Source organism: Rana temporaria, chromosome 3 (assembly GCF_905171775.1).
Source record: "Rana temporaria chromosome 3, aRanTem1.1, whole genome shotgun sequence".
Taxonomy (NCBI): domain Eukaryota; kingdom Metazoa; phylum Chordata; class Amphibia; order Anura; family Ranidae; genus Rana; species Rana temporaria.
Window position 1 is genome coordinate 379,386,054 of NC_053491.1, and position 27,347 is coordinate 379,413,400.

The following is a 27,347-nucleotide window of genomic DNA, read 5'->3' on the forward strand; positions in this document are numbered from 1 at the left end:
ACACTGAGACAAAGTCACTCTAAGAGCCGATTTACATTGATGAGCGCCCTATACTACCCATTTACATTTCTGCAGTGCAGTAACGTGTTACAGGAGTTACTGTGTTGTGACATTTATTTGACTGGCACACATATGCACAAGGCAAAGGGCATGTGCTGCGTTCCAAGTAAATGGTAGTTTCCATTTTTATACATGTTGGGGTGTGTGATCAGCCCTATTCACTTTAACAGTCTGCCTTATCAACTTGGCGCCCAGAGGCCGTCATATGATGTCCTGGGCTTTGTGGGGCTATATCTTAAGGATGCCTGCAGCTACATGGGCATGTTTTTTTTTTTTTTTTTTTGATAGAGTTGGGTAAAAAACTTCTGTTAGTGTTTTTATTGTCATCAAGTTAGGGTCCTTACACACGGGCTGTCCGATCAGGTCAGTTTGTCAGGCAGACCTGATCGCACCCTCCGGTCTCTACTATGGAGCAGCAGGTGTCGGCAAACACATGTCCACTGACACCCGCCGCCATCTGATCCGATCCTGCCCACAAAAACCAGACGGATGGTGGTCCTATTTCCAATCTGTCCGGCGGATCAGATAGAAACGGACAGGTGGTCCGTTTTCATCCGAATTCCCCATAGAGGAGAGCGGGACTGTGTCCGTGTCCCACCTGCACAGCGGACAAGGACCTGTCATCCGTCTACTTTGCGTGAATAAGCGGAGCAATCCCCCGCCGAGCAAGCGGAATCCACTACATGGAGGCACCCATGTAAAAGGGGCCTTAGGGAGATACTTCCTAATTTCCTATACCTGTGAAGCCTGTACACGACATGAAGAGTGCAGTTGTAGCTGACAGAGGAAGGCAAAGCTTTTAAACCAGGGGTCTCAAACTGGCGGCCCTCCAGCTGTTGCGAAACTACAAGTCCCATCATGCCTCTGCCTGTGGGAGTCATGCTTATAACTGTCAGCCTTGCAATGCCTCATGGGACTTGTAGTTTCGCAAGAGCTAGAGAGCCACCAGTTTGAGACCCCTGATCTAAACCTTTCTCACTCTATTAATAAATGTGTTTGTCTCCGTCATTGTTGGAAAGATTTTCCCATTACTTCCTGCTCTGACAAGGAGGCAGGGGGTACTCTCTCCAACAGAATTGCAGATGGAAGTACAAAAACCTGGCAGAGGCTCTAACCCTTGCTCATTCTACTCAAGATAAAATAAAAAGCTTTAGCAGGAGTTGGGCTTTAAAGTTCTGTGCAGTAAAATAGATTGTAAGCATAACAAGATGCATTTAATTTTAAATGTGAATATAACATTTAAAATACATTTTCATATACGTTTTGTGTCCATAAAAGTGGAATATGTAAAGCAAATGAAAAATTGTCTTTTACTTCTAAATCTTATGCAATAAATTTAAATAAAAACTGTTTCCAATTTTGAAGCATGTCTGCATGAAGGTAAAAGTGGCCCGAACTTCTAGAAGTGTTAGGTATGCCTAAACAGTACCCAATATATTAGATAATTTTCTATACCTTAAAGCCTCGTACACACAATCGGATTTTCTGCAGACAAAGCGTAGCGTTGGTCGGGAATTTGTATTGCATGCAAACGGCAAAGAATTGTCGGTCAACTAACACGAAACTATGTTGTTTTTCAGGTCTTTAGCGCCACACTTTGGGCAACTTCTGCTAATGTTGTGTTATGGTTGGCATTGCTTCTGAGCATGCGTGTTTGTACTTTGGAGTTTTGTCCACACACGATCGCATAATCCGACAACACACAGTTGTTGGCGGACAATTTTACAGCATGCTATCCAACATTTGTTGGTGGAAAATCATTTTTTTTTTTGTTTGTGTACAGCGTTGCATGACATCGCAACTGTCAGTTAACCACTTAAGACCCAGACCAAAATGCAGGTAAAGGACCCGGCCAGTTTTTGTGATTCGGCACTGCGTCGATTTAACTGACAATTGCTCGGTCGTGCGATGTGGCTCCCAAACAAAATTGGCGTCCTTTTTTTTCCCACAAATAGAGCTTTCGTTTTGGTGGTATTTGATCACCTCTGCGGTTTTTATTTTTTGCGCTATAAACAAAAATAGAGCGACAATTTCGATTTTTTTTTCATTTTTGCTATAATAAATATCCCCCAAAAACATATAATTTTTTTTTCCCTCAGTTTAGGCCGATACGTATTCTTCTACCTATTTTTGGTAAAAAAAATCGCAATAAGCGTTTATCGATTGGTTTGCGCAAAATGTATACTGTTTATAAAATAGGGGATAGTTTAATTGCATTTTTATTAATAATTTTTTTTTTTACTACTAATGGTGGCGATCAGTGATTTTTTTTTTTATTTTTTTTAGTGACTGCGACATTATGGCGGACACATCGGACAATTTTGACACATTTTTGGGACCATTGTCATTTTCACAGCAAAAAATGCTATAAAAATGCATTGTTTACTGTGAAAATTACAATTGCAGTTTGGGAGTTAACCACTAGGGGGCGCTTAAGGGGTGACCTCATATGTGTTTCTAACTGTAGGGGGGCGGGGCTGGACGTGTGACTTCATTGATCGTGCTTCCCTATATCAGGGAACACACGATCAATGACAGCGCCACAGTGAAGAACGAGAAAGCTGTGTTTACACACAGCTCTCCTCGTTCTTCAGCTCCGGGGACCGATCGCGGGACTCCAGCGGCGATCAGGTCCGTGGGTCCCGCGGCTTCGGATCGGGGCGCGTGCGTCCGCGACCCACGGCTGGGCACTTAAAGGGGACGTACAGGTACGTGCTTGTGCCCAGCCGTGCCATTCTGCTGACGTATATGTGCAGGAGGCGGTCCTTAAGTGGTTAAAATAACGCAGTTCTGTGTCGCAAAAAAATGGCCTGGTCATAAAGAGGGGTAAACCTTCTGGAGGTCAAGTGGTTACACAAGTATTTTTTGTTTTGGGAAAGCTTCTGATTTTAAATAAAACCTGAGGAAATTAGACTGAGCATATCGCGCAGAAGAAACATCAGTGAAAACAAAAGAAAAACTCAGAGGCTTTATTTTCTTTATATTTTTTATGCTGTCAATAAATAAACACAAATACACAAAAACATAAAGCAGGAAGATCCTGAAGAAAACCAATGGAAGTGAGTGCCACATCTTCTGCCACCACCTTTTCAATGCACTTCTTGTCTGCTGAGTACAAGTTATTTGTTACTTCACATTCTGCATGTGAACCAATAGAATCCATTATTGAATCTACAGTATCTGTCAGACAGCAGTTTATGCAGATGTATTACAGCTCTAGCACTTACAGACTTTAGCTCTTACCTATCTTTCCACTAGGGGAAAGCTCCAAGGAAACTTAGAAAGCAGGGCTCAGAGGAGTGAATTGATGAGTAAATTACATATATTTTGTACATTCTAGTCCCAGGTCCTGCAGTCTTAGTGCATACTTTATGGAAGACTTGCCTGCCTGACAGACCAAAGCTGTCCCTTGTTGCTGTATCAGCCACCTGTTAAGCTGAACTCTGGACTGAAGAAAAAGTTACCTTTGCAGTGGGTCTCTCAGCTCTTCTTTTTTTTTTTTGTGGCATGAGAGATGAGGTAAATTATACAGGTGATACTCGAAAAATTTTAATATCGTGCAAAAGTTAATTTTAAAAGGCAAAACTAATATATGACATAAACTCATTACATGCAAAACAAGATAGTTCAAGTCGTGATTTGTCATACTTGTGATGGTTATGGCTTACAGCTCATGAAAACCCCAAATCCACAATCTCAGAGAATTAGAATAGTGTGAAAAGGTGCAATATTCTAGGCCAGTGATGGTGAACCTTGGCACCCCAGATGTTTTGGAACTACATTTCCCATGATGCTTATGCACCCTGCAGTGTACTTGAGCATCATGGAAAATGTAGTTCCAAAACATCTGGGGTGCCAAGGTTCGCCATCACTGTTCTAGGCTCAATGTGTCCCACTCTAATCGGCTAATTAAGCCATAACACCTGCAAAGGGTTCCTGAGCCTTTAAATGTTCTCTCAGTCTGGTTCAGTAGGAATCACAATCATGGGAAAGACTGCTGACCTGACAGTTGTGCAGAAAACCATCATTGACACCCTACATAAGGAGGGAAAGCCTCAAAAGGTAATTGCAAAAGAAGTTGGATGTTCCCAAAGTGCTGTATCAAAGCACATTTAATAGAAAGTAATGTGGAAGAAAAAGGTTCACAAGCAGCAGTGATGACCGCAGCCTGGGGAGAATTGTCAGGAAAAGGCCATTTGAAAGTGTTGGGGACTTTCACAAGGAGTGGACTGAGGCTGGAGTCAGTGCATCAAGAGCCACCACCCACAGACAGGTCCTGGACATGGGCTTCAAATGTCGTATTCCTCTTGTCAAGCCCCTCCTGAATAACAAACAACGTCAGAAGCATCTTACCCGGGCTAAAGATAAACAGACCTGGTCTATTGCTCAGTGGTCTAAAGTCCTCTTTTCTGATGAGAGCAAATTTTGCATCTCATTTGGAAACCAAGGAGCCGGAGTATGGAGGAAGAATGGAGAGGCACACACTGCAAGATGCTTGAAGTCCAATGTGAAGTTTCCACAGTCTGTTGATTTGGGGAGCCATGTCATCTGCTGGTGTTGGTCCACTGTGCTTCATTAAGTCCAGGGTCACTTCATGCTTCCTTCCACAGACAAGCTCTATGGGGATGCTGACTTCATTTTCCAGCAGGACTTGGCACCTGCCCACACTGCCAAAAGCACCAAAACCTGGTTCAATGACCGTGGGATTACTGTGCTTGATTGGCCAGCAAACTCGCCTGACCTGAACCCCATAAAGAATCTATGGGGCATTGCCAAGAGAAAGATGAGAGACATGAGACCGAACAATGCAGAGGAGCTGAAGGCCGCTATTGAAGCATCCTGGTCTTCCATAACACCTCAGCAGTGCCTCAGGCTGATGGCGTCCATGCCACGCCGCATTGAGGCAGTAATTGCTGCAAAAGGGGCCAAAACCAAGTACTGTGTACATATGCATGTTTATACTTTTCAGAGGTCTGATATTGTTCTATGTATAATCCTTGTTTTATTGATTGCATGTAATATTCTTATTTTCTGAGATTGTGGATGTAACGGAATGACCCATGACACCCAAAGACTTTGTGAGGATGGGGGATACTCCTGTGTCAGCGTCACTGATAACTCTTGGGTCTGAGTCCACTCTGTGCCTTTTGGGCATGGAGTGGCAAGTGAATCATAATTCATGTATAACATGAAATAGGACATCACGGATAGTTCGTATTGCAGGATTTTGAGATACTGCAAGATGTTGGATTGTTTTGGCGTGGATAGTGATTTGCAGTATATTCCTTAATGCCTGCAAAGAATATTCTATGACTCATTTCTAGTGACATGCTAAATGAATCAGGGCTTGGGAAACATTCCATTGTCCTTGTGTAAAGGTGTTGTAACGGACAGGTGTTAATCCCAGGTCTGCTCCCAGAACTCTAATTATGCATACTAAATACTGCTTACGTGTGATAACACTGTGTCAAGCTGTATGCGGAGACGGAGTGGGTGAAGGTGTTTTGTTGTTGATTAAGGAATGTTTAGTAATTAGCCTTAGTGTATGATTAGGGGGTGGAGATCTCATTGTTGCTTTAATGCCTGGTACTGTATAAAAAGCTGAGAAGAAACCATTAAAGTATCATTACATTTGGAACAAGCACAGAGCTGTGTCTCGTCTTGATTCTGGGCAAATGAAATGGGATCGGGTCCTGTTGATTGGAGTGTCGATAAGCTGTCGTGACTGGGATGGAAGGTCGTAAACGGTGGTGACCGTTACAGTGGATTTGGGGTTTTCATGAGCTGTAATCCATAATCATCACAATTATGACAAATCACGGCTTGAACTATCTTGCTTTGCATGCAATGATGCATTGGTGAAATAAATGAACTTTTGCACGATATTCGAATTTTTCGAGTTTCACCTGTATACTTTATTCCTCATTTACCTGGCAGATGGTGATTTCTGATTCTCCCAGGATGTGGACAGGTCTTCTGTATCACCACATAAAATTCAGGACAGCTGGTCCTGCATTGTACATTATGAGGTCCGAGAGCTATCACCGGTTTGGCAACAAAGAGGCGCAACTTTGAGGGGATTGGTCTTGCGAGAAGGAGGAAGCCTGGAAAGCAAGGAATACGGCAAATATTTAAACGTATTCCTATCCCCTTGGATGGGACAACAGTTGAACTCTTTCGGTGCAGATGGGGCACTATTTCTGCAGTCGAAATTCAGCTTATCAGGTCGCAGGTAGAGCAAGGGAAAGCTTTGTTCTGAGTATAGACTTAACCAGGGCTTTTTTTCTCTCAAACAATAGGTGCTGGAACTTAACCACGACCCCACAAAACCCCTCCCCCTACACACCCTCCAAACCACATCAAATAGTGGGTGTGGTCCGTCAAGTTTCACGAACAGTAGGAGAGTCTTAAAGGGGCATTAAATACCAGGATTTCATTACATACAGAGTGTAGAGCTGTCACTTGTAAACACAGAAACCAGACTTCTGTGTTAACAAGTGATTGTGGTGAGCAGGCACCAAGGGGTCTAAACCAGAGGTGGTGGAACTCAAGTTCACCCTGAAAAAAAGCCCTGGACTTAAGTGGTATGCAGTGACAAGCCTTTTGCCTACAAATCTTGGTGACTTTTTTTCTCAGGACGTATGCCCAACTTCATTCACTTATCTCCTTGCCTTCTCTTTCCATTTGGTTGTCTTGGAGTTCCCTTTCATAATCCACAAACAATTTGCATTCAAATTGATGACCTTTTTCCTATGCAACTTAATTTCTGAGTCTGAGACCCATCCTGTTTGACTGACTATACTGCTTTATTAAATCTGTACCCCAGCATAATTCCTCACCCTCGCATGCAAAAATGTGTTCTCTGATTCCAGCACCACCCACACTGAGCCCGATATGACCTTACTAAAACTGCAGTGGAAGGGTGGCTGCACGGCACAGATTCACACAGTTCTGTTCCATAGGTTTGCACTTTATACATAACGAGTGCATAGGGGAACATGGCTGTCTGGAGACTGGAAAGCATTTATAGAGTCACCTGTCATATTTGCACACATGAAGTCTGGTGGTGTAAAATCGCACTGGAAGAACAATAGATTTGACCTAAAACTTAAGTAATAAGACTTGATTTACATGAGCAGAAGCAGTCTTAAATCACAAAACAATTCAATTTCCAGGAATAGTTCTGGAATCCTGGATCGGTGTGATGGAATAGGTAGGCATATAGGATGTCTTGCATTAATTAAAGGGCAGAGTACTTGCCAACCAAAGATTCCTTAGAACATTTTAAATTCCATCTGCCTTGACGCAAACCCTTGTGGTCTTCATGTTTTCAAAGATGACATCAGTGATATTGCTGTTGTTTAGTTGAATGACCAAAACAAGACGCCTTATTCAACCAATCATCACAGTCGATTTCTCTTCTTGAGGAAGACAATTATATTCTGGGTCTAGATTGAGTACCCAGAAACAACCACCGATAATCACGAGCCTGTACTTACCTGTCTGAGGAAGACAATCTTGTATTACAGTGCAATTAGGCAACATTGCAGTAGATGACGGAATGGCTTCAGATTTTTGCATATAAGTCAAATGACATAATTTCTAAAGAGCATATATGTAAAGGGTGCAACTAAAGCCTCGTACACACGATAGGTTAACCAGAGGACAACGGTCTGAAGGACCGTTGTCCTAGGTTAACCGATAAAGCTGACTGATGGTCCGTCACGCCTACACACCATAGGTTAAATAACCGATCGTGTCAGAATGCGGTGACGTAAAACACAACGACGTGCTGGAAAAAACGAAGTTCAATGCTTCCAAGCATGCGTCGACTTGATTTTGAGCATGCGTGGATTTTTAACCGATGGTCGTGCCTACTAACGATCGGTTTTGACCTATTGGTTACCAATCCATAGGTTAATTTTAAAGCAAGTTGTCTTTTTTTTAACCTATGGTTAAATAACCTATGTGGCCCACACACGATCGGCTTTGACCGATGAAAACGGTCCTTCAGACCGTTGTCCTCTGGTTAACCTATCGTGTGTACGAGGCTTTAGAGTCCTCTACATCAGTGTTTCTCAACTCCAGTCCTCAAGGTGCCCCAACAGGTCATGTTTTCTCCACTTAAATAAAACGGCTGTGGTAATTACTAAGGCAGTGAAACCGATCAAACTACCTGTGGGAAGCCTGAAAACATGACCTGTTGGGGCGCCTTGAGGACTGGAGTTGAGAAACACTACTCTACATGGCTGAGAGGAACACAGTGAGGCGGTGGGTTTGATGCGGGTGACATTTTTATCTGGATTTTAATGGCTATATCTGCATCTTGCAGCATTTTTTCGGGGTAATGCCTGAAAATCTCAGACAATGGCAGCATTAAACAGTACGTGGTTTTTCAAGCGTTAGCAGAACAGGACAGAAAACTGCATTAAACTTGTACAAGACATGATCTTCATTTAACTTAATCTTTGCATACTAGTCATAAAAGACCAGAAAACACTGTACTCTGGAGTTGAAGCCCAAGTCATTAGTAGCGTGAGATGGCCTGAGGTTGGTCATATACAGGCCAAGACCATTGTGGAATTTGCACTAGGATAGCTTGAGATTTTTTAACATTGGCCATATACAGAACAAGTCTGTTGAACATTTTCTGTGGAACCATGTAATAATCTCTGTGTATATGAAGCACATATGATCTTATTGGTGTACCAGATTGAGAGACTGATATCTGTTGCATGGACACTGATGTGAAGGAACTTTGTTGTTTAATGTTCTCTTTGGGACGGTCTCCAAATTACGACCATAAAATCTGCAAAGGGGAGTTTCTTGTCTTGTACTTGTATGTGAAGGAAGGCTTATCCAAGGGTCCAGTCATGCTTATGGCTTGCTTAAAGTATATCTAAAGCAAAAACTTTTTTTAAATCTTTAATGGAGTAGAGAATGGTTAGAACCCCGGTCAGATTTGTTTTGGTGCCTGCCTGTGTCCCATTGGGAAAATTTCCTTTCACATCCTGTTCCAGAGACACAATAGAAACTCTAAACTGAAAGGAAATCTCTCCAAAAAAAAAAACGGGAAATCCCCTCTTAAGCCTCGTACACACGATCGGATTTCCATCGGACAAATCCGTGAATTTTTGTCTGAAGGACGTTGGCCGTGAACTTGTTCTGCATACAGACGGCAGAACTTTTTCAGCCAACGTACACAAAACTACGTGTATGCCCCTTGGGCAACTTATGCTAATGTTGTCTTAGGCTGCGTACACCCGGTCGATCCATCCGATGAGAATGGACAATTTTGAGAGCATGGCTATCCAACATTTGTTGTCGGAAATTCCGACAATTGTCCGATGGAGCATACAGACAGTCGGATTATCTGACAAAACACGTCCATCACTCAATTGTTGTCGGAATATCCGATCGTGTGTACGTGCCTTTAGACGGGTATCCCTGCTATTCCTGTTGTGGTGACTACTGAAAAATGTTTGCTTTCCCATCACTTTCTGTCCTGTTATGCCGTGTACACACGACTGTTTTTCATGACAAGAAAAATGCAATTTTTTAAATTGGTCATTAAAAACGACCGTGTGTAGGCTTTAGAGCATTTTTGTCAACGTGAAAAATGGGCATTAAAAATTTAGAACATGCTCTAATTTTTCGCGTAATTTTTCACATCATGAAAAAGCTTTAACGGCGGGAAAAAACGCGCATGCTCAGAAGCAAGTTATTTGATGGAAGCACTCGTTATGGTAAAACTAGCATTTGTATTGGAGATGGCACATTCGTCACGCTGTAACAGACTTAAAAGCGCGAATCGTCTCTCACCAAACTTTTAGGCCTCGTACACACGACCGAGGAACTCGTCGAAAAAGACACAAGCTTGCTTTGCGTACACACGGTCAAAACAAAATCTCGTCATTCTCAAACGCGGTGACTTACAACACATACAACGGCAGGGGAAGTTCGATTCCACTGGCACAACCCTTGGGGCTGCTTTTGCTAATCTCATGTTACTGCGTGTTAAGTAAAAGTTTGGTAAGAGAAGATTTGCACTTTTCAGTCTGAACTTTACAGCGTGAAAAATGTGTTATCTCCATTACAAACGCTACTTTTACCGAAGGTGCGCTCCCGTCTCATACTTTATTCTGAGCATGCGTGGGTTTCTTAGCATACACACGCTCGCCTTTCTCGTCGAAGACCATCCCGACGAGGAACACGACGAGGAAATTGAGACTCCCCTCGAGGAAAAAGAGAACTTGTTCTCTTTTTTCCTCGTCGAGTTCCTCGACAGTTTCCTCGATGAAAAACATACACGCGACCGTTTTCCTCGGCAAAAAAACTCTCCCACCAAGTTTCTTGATGGATTCTATCGAGGAAAACCGTCGTGTGTACGAGGCCTCACTAAAACGAAATCAGAAAAAGTAGCCCAAAGGGTGGCGCCATCTGAATAGAACTTCCCCTTTATAGTGCCGTCGTACGTGTTGTACATCACCGCGCTTTGCTCGAGCATTTTTTTTTTCACGATCGTGTGTAGGCAAGGCAGGCTTAACAAGATTAACGTTGAGAAAAACGTTGTTTTTTTCCATGACATTAAAAACGATCACAAGGAAAATTAGTGAGCAGTAATTCTAACTGCAGCGGATACACAGGCGGCAGAAAAACAGAAGTTTTTATCCATCCATACTCTAAAAAAATAGACTTTAGATACAATTTAAGCTGAACTGCATGTAGCTCCAGCACTTGGTGAACATTGGTGAAGCTCGGCTCTAGTGTCTGAAGAACATTTTGTATACAATCACCCTGATCTTGACCGATATTTTGACTTCCTGAAGGTTGCGTACCATGGGTAGGGAAACCTGGATCACATTTTCATGCTTTTTTTTTTATACTATGTACACAAGGGGACACCACGGAAGCAGACATCTGGGAGTCTGGCTATCTGGAGAGGAATCCCAGCGGTTGAACAATGTCACGTTTTCTATATCCAGCTGATTAGGAACATTTAAAAGCATCTTGAGATGTCAGTGGCAAGCTTCTAAAGTTCATTAAGCCCAGTTGCCGTTGCTTTATAACAGCGGTTAATACAATTCTTGAACGGAAGATCTGAGGTTCTGAAGGGACTGGATCAGATGTTTCAATGCGATCCTATCACAGAGGGCATGATTTGAAAGGATCGTTGTATTTTATTTGTAAATTTGGGTGATGTTGGACTGAATATACCTCTTTGAAGGCTATAAGAACCGGAGATTAGTCAGAGAACAGGCTGGCAAAGGATTTCCTCAAGTTTCGAATGGTTTCAGCTTTTGCTTCATCCTCATTACTGGAACCTTTTTGTGAGGGATCGGAGATATTGAAATTGTTGGTCAGTGACTGGGATTTGCTGAAAAGCAAAAGCAAAATGTTGAAGTAGATGCTAACCCTAACTGGATGATATTTATTTGCTATGTACGCTATATCAAACAATCGCTGGTTTTGTCATAATATGCAGTTTTTAGCTTTTTTCATCCTTTCTACATCTTAGTGCTGTTAATATCCTTCAGCCCTTTTCAGCCACCTGCTGTATACATGCACTAACATCAGCTTTACATGACTGAACTGGTTTCCTGGTGGTCCGAATATACACTAAATTACCAAAAGTATTGGGATGCCTGCCTTGAACTTTAATGGCATCCCAGTCTTAGTCTGTAGGGTTCAATATTGAGTTGGCCCACCCTGTGCAGCTATAACAGCTTCAACTCTTCTGGGAAGGCTGTCCACAAGGTTTAGGAGTGTGTCTATGGCAATGTTTGACCATTCTTCCAGAAGCGCATTTGTGAGGTCAGGCACACATGTTGGAAGAAAATGCCTGGCACGCAGGCTCCGCTCTAATTCACCCCAAAGGTGTTCTATTGGGTTGAGATTAGGACTCTATGCAGGCCAGTCGAGTTTCTCCACCCCAGACTCACTCATCCATGTCTTTATGGACTTTGCTTTGTGCACTTGTTCAAATCATTTGGTGGAGGGGGGATTATGGTGAGGGGTTGTTTTTCAGGGGTTGGTCTTGGCCCCTTAGTTCCAGTGAAGGGAACTCTTAAGGCGTCAGCATACCAAGACATTTTGGACAATTTCATGCTCCCAACTTTGTGGGAACAGTTTGGGGATGGCCCCTTCCTGTACCAAAATGACTGCGCACCAGTGCTCAAAGCAAGGTCCATAAAGACATAGATGAGTGAGTTTGGGGTGGAGGAACTTGACTGGCCTACACAGAGTCCTGACCTCAACCCAATAGAACATCTATGGGATGAATTAGAGCAGAGAACCGCGAGTCAGGCCTTTTTGTCCACATCAGTGCCTAACCTCACAAATGCTCTTCTGGAAGAATGGTCAAATATTCCTATAGACACACTCCTAAACCTTGTTTAGGAGTTCCCAGAAGAGTTGAAGCTGTTATAGTTGCAAAGGGTGGGCCAAATCAATATTGAACCCTACAAACTAAGAATGTGATACTATTAAAATTCATGTGCGTGTAAAAGGCAGGTGTCCCAATACTTTTGGTAATATAGTGTATGTTGACATGGGGGCCTGTAGTCTCCCCCACAAGTGCATGTGACAGGTTGACACCGAATAAGCTAACTTTAGAGCCAGTTGTCACCTTTAAAAGGATAAGTTCATCTTTTTAAAAATAAATGCAAATTTTCTTGCAGGTAATAAAATGTGTATTTACAAATCTTTTTAGAAGCCTGGAAAGCATTGCAGTAGTGATCAGCAGATCGCTGGTGCCATGCAGGACTCCTGCAGACTGTGAGTATAAGCTGTCTGCATGTACATTGCATGGACAGGCAGTTTCACACTGACAGGAAGAATCAGTGACGTACTAGAGCAGGGGTCTCAAACTCAAATTACCTGAGGGCCACAAGACAAGTTTTCATATCCCATGGGGGGGCCGCATGCAAACTTTCAAACTTCAAAAACAACAGTACTGGTGTCAGCGAACACATGATTAACCCCCAGCACTGGTGTCAGCGAGCAAATTATTACCACCAGCACTGGTGTCAGCGAGCGCATTATTACCACCAGCACTGGTGTAAGCGGACGCATTTTTACCCCCAGCATTGGTGTCAGTGGATGCATTATTAACCCTGACTACTACACTGCACACCGACCACTACACACTGACCACTGCACATTGACCATTGCACTGCACACTACACTGACCACTGAACACTACACACTGACCACTACACTACACGATGACCACTACACTACACGATGACCACTACACTACACACTGACCACTACACTACACACTGACCACTACATACCCCACTGACCACTACACACTGACCACTCACCATCAGGGCACAGTACATCAGGTCACAGAGCCCAGCACATTAGGGTACAGGGCACAGCGCACATCAGGGTACAGAGCCCAGCACATCAGGGTACAGGGCACAGTGCACACCAGGGCCCATCAGGGTACAGAGCTCAGCACATCAGGGTACAGGGCACAGCACATCAGGGTACAGGGCACAGCACATCAGAGCACAGCACACCAGGCCACATCAGGGTACAGGGCACGGCACATAAGGACAAGGCATTTGGCACATCAGGGCATAGCACATCAGGACAGAGCACATGGCACAGGACACAGCACATCAGGGTACAGAGCCCAGCACATCAGGGTACATGGGGCACATCAGGGTACATGGGGCACATCAGGGCACAATCGGGGCACATTAGGGTACATGCGGCACATCAGCCACATCAGGGTACATGGGGCACATCAAAGCACATGGGGCACATCAGGGTACATGGGGCACAATCAGGGCACATCAGGGTACATGGGGCGCATTAAGGCACATCAGGGTACATGGGGCACATTAAGGCACATCAGGGTACATGGGGCACATGAGGGCACAAACAGGGTACATGGGGCACATCAGGGTACATTGGGAACATGAGGGAATAATCAGGGTACATGGGGCACATGACATCACAATCGGGGTACATGGGGCACAATCAGGGCACATGGGGCACAATCGGGGCACATGTCAGCGTTTACTTGTTGTCTTTTTTCTTCACATGCAGAGTAGTGCAGGAAGCGTCTCTGTCATTCACTTCTCTGTCTCACGCTGCGGTTGCTCCCCGCCCCCCCCCCCCTATCTTCTCGTCCATCCCAGGTGATATCACAAGCAAAATGGGGATGGACGAGAAGAAAGGGGGGGGGGGGGGTGGCCGGGGGGGGCAGGGAGCAGCCGCAGCGTGAGACAGAGAAGTGAACTTATGACAGAGACGCTTCCTGCGCTACTCTGCATGTGAAGGAAATCTACTCCCCCCACTTCCACGGCACCCTCCGCCATTTATAACCGATCCGCGGGACGCAAATGGCCCGCGGGCCGGTACTTTGAGACCACTGTACTAGAGCAATTAACAGCGCCAATGTAGTTCATTGAGAACTACAAGCCGACAGCCACAAAGGTACTTGAAGTTCATTCAGCCACGCACGGCCCTTCTCTATTCAAAAAGTGACAGCTGGTACGGGGAACTTTTCCCTGTACTGCTGTCACACAGAGGGCTTGGATAGTCAAGCCGCTGCAGGAGTAGGAACATGTTGCATGTTCCACCTTAATAATGGGGGGAACATGTAACATGTTCCCGAAGGTGAACTTATCCTTTAACCTCTTTACGACCGGCCTATATGTGCAGAATCACATATATACATGATTTTGCACTTCCGGGTTTTCATTCCTGCTGTGACTTTACACAGTGGGAGCCGATCAGCGCGTCCCGGGGACCCTGCCGATCGTTCGGTACTCTGCCAGAATGACCGTCTGCCTATGTAAACAGGGCAGACTGTCATTCTGTGAGTACAGCAGAAATGCATCCTGTTTTCTTGTGTTCCTGTGAAACAGGAACACTGATCCATGTCAAGTAGTAAAAGCACCTCCCCCACAGTTAATAAACTTCCATGGCACACATTTAACCATTTGAGCACCCCTGCTGTTAACCCCTTATATATATATTTTTTCAAAATTGTCATTCGTTCTTTATTTAAATAAAAACCGCAGAGGTGATCAAATACCACCAAAAGAAAGCTCTATTTGGGGGGGGGGGAGCAATTTTATTTGGGTACAGCTCTGCAGGACTGCGCAATTGTCCGGTAAAGCAACAGTGCCGTATCGCAAAAGATGGCCTAGTCATTAAGGGGGTAAATCCTTCCAGGGCTGAACTGGTTAAACAAGAAGTACCTAAACAGGGACCTTTATGGAAAGATCATCGGGTATTTTTTAATGAAATCTATCAATTTTAAACAGTAAATCAACAGCTTATAAAAGTACACGTTAAAGCCTGAATGAGATTTTCCTGATTGGATTTGGATCTACTTTAATATTTGGTAAGATTCCGGTGAACTTTGTCATTTGGCACACTGCAGTTGTATACTTACTTTAGGTGAGGGTGAGGAGAGGGCTGAGACTTGACAGCTGCTCCCATCTGCGCCTGTTGGGGCTGTGGCTGCCCCTGAGTAGGGGGTCTGGGCTGCTGTGGAGAGGTGGAGGCAGATTTGGGTGCCTGTCCCGGAGGGGTGCCACTGGCTGGTCTGGGCAGTTGAGGGGAATTTGGAGATCTTTGTGGCTGTGGGGAACTAGGCTGGGATGTTTGAGGCTGCTGTCCTTGTGGAGAAAGCCTTTGTTGAGGTGGGGCCCCTGTCCTGGGAGGTGCTGGCCCTTGTCCTGGCCGGGCTCCACCTTTCCAAAATAAATAGGAAACAGCACAAAGTTAAAGAGTAACTCCACTTTTGTTGAACCCCCCCCGGGTGATCGATGTACCAATTGCAAGGATTGTAACAAACTTTGTTGCAGAGTCCTACCTTTTGGTCATTCTGGAGAAATCCCTGTGTGTTTGTCTGTGTCCATGTAGAAAAGTGAATCTAATGAAAGTGGTTTCATAGTTATCAGCTGTGCACCTGCAGGGCTCTAATGAGGATAGCTGCTGGGTCTGCATCCCTTTTAGATGTGATTTCCTATTGGGGTATCTCACCAAAAATGACATTTTTGTTGCAGGGGATGCCAAAAAACTGACTTGGTGTAGACTTCTGGGAAAATCCAGTGAGCCAATCACACAAGCAGGAAATTATGTTACTGAGGGGCATTCTGTGTACAGAACACCTCCAGGTAGCCATATCGCATTGCAATATACAGAAAATTACAGCGCTGCAGATTGAAATGGAAAGGTCATTTTAAATAACATTCAATTACAATATGACTTGAGTCGCAAATGTATATGCTATATTATTATTTTTTCATTTGCTATTTTTTTTTCCCCCATGAAATTGGAGTTACCCGTTAAACATATATTGGAAAAAAAAAACTGAACTCAGATGTACTGTGGAAATCAATTTCTTCTGTGTCTTGTGCCAAGTGGCTCACCTGCTGCTTTCTGAACACAGGAGGTCAGACGCCATTCAGAGAATATTTTTCATTTTCTGAATGAATGCAAAGCATTCCCTGATTGGACAAGGTGAAGAGGGGGGAGAAGGGGGGCAGTGATATTACGCTCTCCACCTCGTCCAATCAAGGAAACCTTTGCATTCATTAGGAAAATGCAAAGCATTCTCTGAATGGCACCTATGCTGAACGGCTGACCTCTTGTGTTCACAATGCAGTAGGGCAGCACAGGGCCTGGAATCAAGTGGAGATCACTAAAGAACAATGTCTACTTCATTGATTTTCAGCTTCCTGGGGCAATGGCCTGGTATGGTATATACATAGTTAGATTGGACCAATCTAACTATGTATAAAATATCCATATCTGATATTCATCTTTAAAGAGGATGTCCGCTGAAAGAAAAAATATTAAAAGCCAGCAGCTACAAATACTGCAGCTGCTGACTTTTAATAACAGCACACTTACCTGTCCTGGAGTCCAGCGCCGTCCGCAGCAGAGGACGAGCGATCACTCATCACTCTGCTGCCCCCCCGCCTTCCTCGGTGAGTGCACCAAGAAGTGAAGCGCTCCGGCTTCACTGCCCGGTTCCCTGCGGCGCATGCACGAGTTGCGCTGCGCCGTGCTGACTGGCTCCCGCTGTGTTCTGGGAGCCGAGTGTTCTGCCCGCAGTCTACCCGCAGACTGTGTGGCCGGAAATGGGTGCAAATACCTGTCTTTAGACAGGTATCTGCACCCCCCTCCCCCTGAAAGGTGTCAAATGTGACACCGGAGAGGGGGGGGGGTTCCGATCAGCGGGAATTTCACTTTAGGGTGGAGCTCCGCTTTAAGCTAAGTGATGAATAAAGCAATTAAATCGGTGCTTATGGATTACTGTGCATTACCAGCAATATCCAGCAGATGTCAGCAGAGTCCCATTCCTTCTTCACTGCTTGTCAGGCAGGACCTACTGATGTCTAGAAAGAACATTACATTTTCATGTATTCCCCCATATAATTGTATTCTTGCATTGCATTTAGAATTACTAATTCATTTAAATGCAATTTCAGAAAAACACAGTTATTGTTTAAACAGCAATCTTAGTGCCGGTTTACACTACAGTGACCTTAAAGTCGGCATGGCTTTTCGAGGCAACTTCAGGGAATTCCTGGGTAATCTTCCTGCCAGATCCAAATCGCATCAATTAAGATAAAGATCCGACTTGGAGGCAACTTCCATTGAAATCTATGTGTACAAGTTGGCTAGAAGTCGCCTTGAAATAGTACAGGAACCTTTTCTGAAGTCGGATCGACTTCAGTAGTGTACATTAACTTCAATGTCAGACCTCAAGTCTCCGGACGTGAGAAATTCCAAATCGGATCCCAAGTCACTGTTGTGTGAACCGGCACTAAATGTTTGTAAGTGACAAGTTGCATAGTAGGTAAGGTTAAATAAAGAAATAAAGACAATAGTCCGTCCAGTTCAAACTGTGTAGGTGCATGTGTGTCAGTGTCTAGAATTATTTCCCATATCCCTGTATGTTGTGTTCTTTAAGATGTACATCCAAGTGTCTCTAGCCATACTCCCCACCAATTGTGGAAGAGAGTTCCACATCATTATTGCCCCGACAGTGAAAACCCCCTGTACACTTTAACCACTTCCAGACCTTAGGTGTTTTTCAGATTTGGTGTTTGCAAGACTAAAACAGTTTTTTCTGCTAGAAAATTACTTAAAACCCCCAAACATTATATATATTTTTTCTAACACCCTAGAGAATAAAATAGTGGTCATTGCAATACTTTTTGTCACACCGTATTTGCGCAGTGGTCTTACAAGCGCACTTTTTTTGGAAATAATTCACTTTTTTGAATTAAAAAATAAGACAACAATAAATTTGGCCCAATTTTTTTATATATTGTGAAAGATAATGTTACGCCGAGTAAAATGATACCCAACATGTCACGCTTAAAAATTGCGCCCGCTCGTGGCATGGCGTCAAACTTTTACCCTTAAAAATCTCGATAGGCGACGTTTAAAAAATTCTATAGGTTGCATTTTTTGAGTTACAGAGTAGGTCTAGGGCTAGAATTATTGCTCTCGCTCTAACAATCGTGGCGATACCTCACTTGTGTGATTTGAACACCGTTTTCATATGCAGGCGCTACTCGCGTATGCGTTTGCTGCGCGCGAGCTCGTCGGGACGGGGCACTTTAAAAAAAAATGTTTTTGTTCTCTTATTTATTTTTATTTATTTTATTACTTTTTACACTGAAAAAAAATTTGATCACTTTTATTCCTATTATAAGGAATGTAAACATCCCTTGTAATATAAAAAAGCATGACAGGTCCTCTTAAATATGAGATCTGAGGTCAAAAAGACCTCAGATCTCATATTTAGACTAAAATGCAAGAAAAAAATAAAATAAATTGAAACTGTCATTTTTTCAAATGACAAAAAAAAAATGTTTCTTTAAGAGGCTGGGCGGGACTGACGTTTTGACGTCACTTCCGCCCAGCAGAGTTATGGGGACGGGTGAAGGAGATTTTTCCTTCAGTCGCATCCCCAGTCAGCAGCCGAACGGTCCCGATCTCCTCCGCCACTACCGACGGCTCCGGTAAGCGGCGGAGGGCGCGGGAGAGCGACGGGAGGCCCTCTCCCGCCACCGCTAACGGCGATCTCGCGGCGAATCCGCCGCGAAGACCGCCGTTATCGTGTACAGGACCGCTCACACTAAAGATGGATACCTCGGTTGTGGCAGCAGCTGCTGCCGTTACCGAGATATCCATCTTTAAAAAGAGGACGTATATCGTCGTGCGCAGATCTGGAAGTGGTTAAGGTTAAACTGCTTCTCCTCCAATCTCATTGTGTGTCCCTGTGTCCTTTTACACTCCTTGAAACTGAATATTTTTTTTCCTATGCTAGGATCATCGTTTCTCCAGCGAGAATAGATTTAGTGTTTGCAGTCGTTCCTTGTAATCGAGGTCCAATAAGGGTGCACGGGCGCCGCCCCCTCTATCCACATCCCCCCTATATGATTAATAGATAGATTCATGCATAGCATGAATCTATCCATGGCGGCTGCAGCCACCGCCTATTCTTGCTACCCTCATGCCTCCTTTTTCTATGTTTTACGTTAAATATAATCGCTAGATCCCAAGTTATCCCGTATTTCCACATCTGAGATCAGACTAGGATCGCTCGTAATCAATAAATCTAGCAGGGCATTCTTTCTAGTTGGGGAATCCACCAAATGGGACATGAAGTTGTCCTGTAAGACATTCATGAAATGATGGGCCTTTAATGAGTGCGCTGTGCCCTCTGACCAGTCAATATCAGGATAATTGAAGTCCTCCCATTATGATGACATTTCCCTTTTCCCTGCCATTTCTAACTGTGATAGTAGGTCCCTCTCCCCCTCCTTCAGGTTGGGTGGCCTATAACATACCCCCACTTACTTCTTCTCTTTAAAGTTCTATCCATACTGATTCCACACCCCCCCCCCCCCAATCCCATTCACAGTATTGCTCCTCTCTACCACTCTTGTATAATTTTTTACATACAAACACACCCTGTCCTTCCGATACAAGGAATATCTCTGGATATTTGCCAGCCAGTCATGTGAGCTGTCAAACCAAGTTTCAGTTATTCCCACAAAGTCTACGTCCTCCTCATGTCATGTAAAACAGCTCCAGTTCCTCCATTTTGTTAGCTAGGCTCCTAGCATTTGTGTATGCGCCTCTCAGCGTTGTATGGGTGCATATTAACTTCCCCTTCATTTTACTTGGGCTTTGTTTTTGAATTGTCCTTGCTTTCACCACAGGATTAGAAGTTACAGCTGTATTATCACTACTGACTCCACTACCCTCTGTCCTATGCTCACTGCTGGATATTGCTTCCTCTGACCCCCTTCCCCCTCAATAACTAGTTTAAAAGCCCCTTTAACTTTGTGGCCAACTTTCTTCCCAATAGGGCTGTACTATCCCCATTAAAGGAGTTGTAAAGGTAAAAGTTTTTTTACCTTAATGCATAGGATGAAAAAAACATCTGACAGCACCGCCCCCCCCCCCCGAGCCCCCGTTTTACTTACCTCACCGTTCGAAAGTCCCGGGCGCGTGCTTGTCGTCCTGCTCGGTTCCCAGCCTGGCCGTTGATTGGCTAGGCTGGGCGGATTGATAGCAGCGCAGCCATTGGCTGGCGCTGCTGTCAATCACAGCGGATGACGCGGCGCGCCGGGGGGCGGGGCCGAGTGATACAGTCGGCGGCTATGGCCGCTGCTGTATCACGGGAGCGCGCTCGCAAAAGCTTTCCACCATGCGAGGGAGCTCGCATGAACGTGGAAAGCTTTTGCGAGGAGGAGCCGAGACAGCCGCCGAGGGACCCCAGAAGACACGGATCCGGGTCACTCTGTGCAAAACGATCTGCACAGTGGAGGTAAGTATAACATGCATGTTATTTAAAAAAAAAAATAATTGTACCTTTAGTGTTCCTTTAAGGTGCAGCCTGTCCTTACTAAAGAGTTGGTAACCGACTGAGAAGGCAGCCAAGTTCTCCAGGAACCCGAACCCCTCTTTCCTACACCAATTCTTCAGCCACTTGTTCACTTACTTAAGCTGCCTTTCTGATGTGGCTCGAGGTACAGGAAGTATTTCAGAGAAAACTACCTTGGAGGTCCATTTCCTCAAACTATGCCCTAAGTCCCTAAAATTATTTTTTAGGACTCTCCACCTTCCACTCACTTTTGTCATTGGTGCCAACATGTACCATGGCCGATGGGTCCTCTCCAGCCCCACCCAATAGTCTGTCCACCGAATCCGCGATGTGCGGAACCCGAGCGCCCGGTAAACAACATACCGTTCGGCTATTTGATGCAATTGTGTCTGTTGAACATAGCCGACTTCTCTAGGCAATAGCAAAGGACATTAGTCTTAGTAGCTCATCCCATGGTCAATATGTATCCCTGCTCATGAACAATGACTGTTTATGGGGGTGCTGCTGCCTAATGGGTATAAATCTAGGAGCAATGTCTGAACACTCCTCTAACTTAGTATGTTACCGCTGACCAGGTCTGAGTTAGAATCAACATTCTCTTATTAGTCGGCACAATGTTGTGAAGGGGTTAGGGTCAAGTCAATTATGGTGTCAGGTACTGAACTGTCTATTTGTTTCTCTTCTTCTGTCTGAGATGAAATCCCTGTCTCATTTTTTTTTTTCTGCTGCTTGTGTCCTGTCTGAGTGATTTCACGTCACTTCCTGTACAGGTGACAGTATGGTCACTGGGACAGAAAATATGGAAAAGAATCAAGAAGGAGCAAAGCAAACAGAGAGCTAACTGATTCCAAAATTCTGTACAAAAAGGGTCTATTTATTTAAAAAAATGTTGGCCAAATGTGACAAGCATTTACCCATCCATGACAAATTCTGACTGCAATTTTCTTATACACAATACAGTGATTTGCTCTATCTAGCGGCCATCATATGACTTTGTTTTTTAAATACCTCAATATGGCCACTAGATGGAGCTGATGATCATAAGAAATCATTGAATTAAAGCATAACTCCACTTTTGTTGAGAAAAAAACATTTCCCCCCCATGGGTGATCTATGTACATTGCAAAGATTATAACAACCTTTGTTGCAGATTCCTACCTTTTTGTTGTTCTGAAGATATCCATGTGTGTTTGTCTGTGGCTCTGGACAGAGTGGGTCTAATGGGAGTGGTTTCATATTAGTCAGCTGTGGCAGCTGCAGGGCACTAATGAGGAAAGAGGCTGGGCCTGCATCCCTTTTGACATGTTCCTATTGGAAAAATCTCACCAAAAATTAAATTTTTGTTGCAGGGGATGCCTGAAATCTGACTTGTATCTTGGGCAGACTTCTGGGAAAAGTGGTGAGCCAATCACACAAGCAGGAAATTATGTTTCTGGGAGTGGTCAGTACATGTTCTGTGTACAGAACAACTCCATGTAGCCATATTGCTTTGCATTTATAGAATATTACAGTGGCTGCAGATTGAAAATAAATAGTCATTTTTAATAACATTCAATTACAATATGACTTGCATTGCAATTGTACACGCTATATTATTTCTTCTTTATTTTCTATTTATTTACCCCACGAAAGTGGAGTTACCCTTTAAAAAAAACATGGTTAGAATTCATCACTGATGGGCAGGCCCGTTGCTACAGGACAGGCAAAACAAACAATTGCTTGGGGCACCGAGCTGGCCTGGGGCCCCCATCTTCCCCTTCCCAGGCTGTAACGTGGCCGAGCTCCTCTTCCTTCCTCCTGGAGTGCCTTCAGTTTGCGCGCGGTACAGGAGATTTAGTTTCCTGTTCCCGGCCGGACTGACAGGAAGTGCACACTGAGTGCTCACTTCCTTTCAGTCCGGCTGGGAACACAGGAAACTGAATCTCCTGTACCGCGCGGTACCCGTCCCGGCCCAGGCACTATCTGATAGGGGGCTGGGGACCCATAATGATAGAACAGAGAGGAGCTCGGCCACGCTACAGCGGCAGCCTACAGGGAAGATGTGGAGGTGAGATTAGAAAAACATAGGGACAAGGGGGGGAGTAGTGTAGGCTTTGCGTGCGGGGGAGGTGCTTGGGGGCCCCCATTTTGCTTGGGGCCCCCAAATTCCTTCAAACGGCCCTGCTGATGGGTGAAATGCATGTCATATTCATCCTATGAATTTTTTATAAATAGTCCTCAAAGTGTTTTTATCGCTGTAAAAAGACTTTCCCTCACTTCCTGTCCTGACTCTGATGACATCTATTGGATGTGACTGGTAATGCACACTGATTTTATATTAGAGGGGATAGCTGAATGGGGTCACGGGAAAAAAAAAAAAATCATTCACTCCTCTATTCAAAAATAAAATATTTGATAGAGACAGTTCTTCCTTCAGACCAGTTATGGTTCCACAGCTGACACATAATTATCACCTTGTACACACTTCTATCCAAAAATCACACAGTGGGTGGACAAGAATTTTTCAACAGATAAGAACAAACATTATTATTATCTTTTATATTTATGTATTTCTCACATATCCATATTGCTTTTTATTCCTACATCCTGTATGTTGCAGCCTTTACCTTGTGGTGGGGGCCGCGGCTGTGCTGATGCCGAAACTCCTGAAGCTCCCTGTGGACCCGGCTGTGGCTGCATTTGTGGTTTGATGGCCTGTGGCTGCATTTGTTGGGGCTGAAAGGGAGGACAGAAAACATTTCATGTGATTAAATGCTGCTTTAAAACATAGCAGCCAAAAAAATACAATCAAGCATTGGCAGACTGAACTCTTCCAGGACACTCTTGATGGATGAAAAAAAAGACAAGAGTGTGACAGTGCCAACTAAGTTAAATAGGTCCAGTTGATTTTTTTTTTTTATTGCCAAAGTGAGTCACAGGACTAGCCAACACATTTGGGGGGGGGGTCACCTGCCCCCCTTCCCCAGGGCTTGTAGTTGCAGAATAAGGTAGCACAATAGACTGGGATGAAGTGAATAAAATAATAACATGTACGAGGGGTTCCAGTCAGACTTCTCTTACTTTGGCAAATTAAAGTAGAACTATAGGCAAACCTTTTAAGGGAGGGTTATAACCCCTGTCAATTTTTTTTTTATGCCATCTCTGTCCCATTACGGAGATTTCTCTTCACTTCCTGTCCCATAGCCAAACAGGAAGTGAGAGGAAATCCTCCTTGGGGACCCCCCAAGTCACCAGAACTAGTGTCCCCATTGGAAGATTTCCTCCTTTATTATTTTTCTGGGGACAAACCATACATTTGAGATTTTCTTTTACTTTCACTTTCAATGGTAATGGTAAACAGGACAAATAGAGAGGACGAATCTCCATAATGGAGCCACAAACAATAAAAACTATCGTTCTCCACTCTATCCAAAACAAAAAATAAAAAGTTTAGCCCAGTATGGCCTCTTGTCTATGAGTAACTGCTCCAGTATTTCTGGGTTGGAGAGATGTACACTCGGGCCTAGATTCACGTACGGCCGCTCTACGTTGCGCGGGCGTAGCGTATCGTATTTACGCTACGCCGCCGCAACTTAGAGAGGCAAGTGCTGTATTCACAAAGCACTTGCGTCCTAAGTTACGGCGGCGTAGCGTAAATGGGCCGGCGTAAGCGCGCGTAATTCAAAGTAGGCTGGTAGGGGGCATGTTGTATTTAAATGAGGCTTGACCCCATGTAGATGCATGGCCGAACGAACGGCGCATGCGCAGTATCATGTCGTATTTACGCCCAAAGATACGTCGGCTCAATGCCTGTGACGTGAACCTAACTTACGCACAGCCCTATTCGCGTACGACTTACGCAAACAACGTAAAAAGATACGCTTGTTCCGACGTCCATACTTTGCATGGGCTGTGCCACCTAGAGACCAGCTTTATCTTTACGCCGGCGTATGTCTTACGTAAACAGTGTAACTAATTGCGACGGGCGTACGTACGTTCGTGAATCGGCGTATCTTGCTCATTTACATATTCAACAAGGAAATCAAGGAAGCGCCACCTAGCGGCCAGCGTAATTATTGCAACCCAAGATACGACGGCGTAGGAGACTTACGCCGCTCGTATCTTGGCCAAATCTATGCGTAACTGATTCTATGAATCAGGCGCATAGATACGACGGCGGCCATTCGGACTTACGACGGCGTATCTGGAGATACGCCGTCGTAAGTCTTTGTGAATCTGGGCCTCGGTGTGTCTGATCTTTCTCTGTACATACCTGCTGTCTGGGCTGAGAAGACGATTTGGTCTGGACATGCTCTGTCATCTTTGCAACAACAAGATCGGCCACCAACTGGCGGTCTTCCTCCACGTGCTCTCCAATCAAAGGCATGGAGCTGTCCATCACCTGGTGAAAGAAACACGTTACCATGGACTTTTAACCCAACATCTGCAACGCTGTACAAAGTGAATAGCCAAACTGAAATGCCTAGTACACACGATAACCAAATCGGATGAAAAATACCGCTTGTTAGTACACAGCTTTTCAGAGCCAATCATGACAGTTCATGCAAAAATATCCGAAGGGACAAACCTTTTCTTGTACGATAACAGAACAAACACTTTTTGTGTAATTAGTATAGTATTTGTATCTGAGCAAGACCACGCATGTTCGGAAATGACACAATACATTACATCACTCCTGAAGTCGTATCCTATTGTACGAGAATTTTTCATAACTGGTGGCCATAGATGCATTTTTTTTTTTTATCAGGATTCTATACACACAAGTAACGTGGAGGGAAGAATCCTCCCTGCTGTGTTATTGTGTTCTGATAGCAGTGACTCTTTTGCTGTCAAAATACATTGATCAGTGCTACAGCTGATTGGCTGCAGGTGCTGATTGAATGAAAGTTTTCCAACAATCACCTCGAAAGCAGTTGATCATTGGATCAACTTCTGTTGCGTGGGAATGGCCATAGATGGATCAATATTAAGCCATCCTTGCTGAACTGGTCGATTTTCGATCCATCTATGGCCAGCTTAATACTAAGGGCCAGATCCACATACATGTAGAACGGCGCAGCGTATTAGAGATACAGTACGCCTCCGTACCTTACCTGGCGCATTTTCCAATCCGCAGCGATTTCGCGCCCTAAGTTACTGCGGCGTAGTGTATTTCTGGCGGCGGATTTGAAATTGGGCGGGTTGGGGGCGGGTTTCATTTAAATGAAGCGCGTCCCCGCGCCGAATGAACTGTGCATGCGTCGTCCCAAAAGTTTCCGCCGTGCATTGCGCTAAATGACGTCGCTAGGACGTCATTTTTTTAACTTAGACGTGAGTTACGTCCATCCCTATTCACGGACGACTTACGCAAAAAAAAAAAATTCTAATTTCGACGCGGGAACGACAGCCATACTTAACATGGCAAGTCTATGTATACGCCGAAAAATACCAGCTTTAACTATACGCTGGAAAAAGCCGACTACAGACGACGTTAGAAAATGCGACGGCCGCGCGTACGTTTGTGGATCGTTGTAAATCGCTAATTTGCATACCCAACACGGAAAACGTCACCCAGCGGACACCAAAGTATTGCATCTTAGATCTGAAGGCTTACAAAGACGTACACCTTTCGGATCTAACCCAGAAGCCGTCGTATCTTGGTTTGAGGATTCAAACTAAAGATACAACGCGGGAAATTTGAAAGTACGCCGGCGTATCAGTAGATCAGCCGGCGTACTTCGTCTGTGGATCTGGCCCTAAGATTTTATGAAGGTCCTACCTTTACCTATAACTGAGGAGTCCATCATGACTTTTCCTTTTCCCCAGCATACATGAAGTTGTTCAAGGTGTGTACATTGTTTCAGAAAAAAGAAAAAAGATAACGCTATGTAAATGATACAGTTAGTCAGGATGAAAAAAGGACACAAGTCCAACAGATAGGAAAAAAATATATCCATATACATAATCCTATATGAAACAAAAGCTATATCCCTTGGGCTGCAGATTGATGCAAGCCCGCTGTGATGAAGTATGTGGCAGAATCAGCCGGGCTCCAGCCAGGCCATGCCCCCAATGCATTTCACTCTGCCCCTCCTAACTTAAAGGATGCATGAAGATTAAAAAAAACTGACTTTACAACCACTTTAAATATTTTTCAATGAACATTTAAAGAGGTTGTAAAGGTAAAACATTTTTTCCTTAAATAGCTTTCTTTACCTTAGTGCAGTCCTCCTTCACTTACCTCATCCTTCCATTTTGCTTTTAAATGTCCTTATTTCTTCTGAGAAATCCTCACTTCCTGTTCTTCTGTCTGTAACTCCACACAGTAATGCAAGGCTTTCTCCCTGGTGTGGAGTGTCGTGCTCGCCCCCTCCCTTGGACTACAGGAGAGTCAGGACGCCCACTAACACACAGCTCCTTT

The 27,347-nt window shown here is 44.3% G+C and overlaps 1 protein-coding gene across 1 annotated transcript in view; it reads right to left on the bottom strand.

The window, feature by feature from the left end:
• Positions 1–10,932: 10,932 nt before the first annotated feature.
• The window catches only part of SYN3 (synapsin III), a 534,306-nt gene continuing 517,891 nt past the window's right edge, over positions 10,933–27,347 (bottom strand). The window contains exons 11-14 of the mRNA XM_040345656.1: positions 25,200–25,328; positions 23,554–23,662; positions 15,482–15,782; positions 10,933–11,437 (exon numbers count right to left, since the gene is read on the bottom strand). Coding sequence (XP_040201590.1) covers positions 11,305–11,437; positions 15,482–15,782; positions 23,554–23,662; positions 25,200–25,328 — 672 coding nt within the window. The 3' untranslated portion in view covers positions 10,933–11,304. The remainder of the gene's footprint in view (positions 11,438–15,481; positions 15,783–23,553; positions 23,663–25,199; positions 25,329–27,347) is intronic.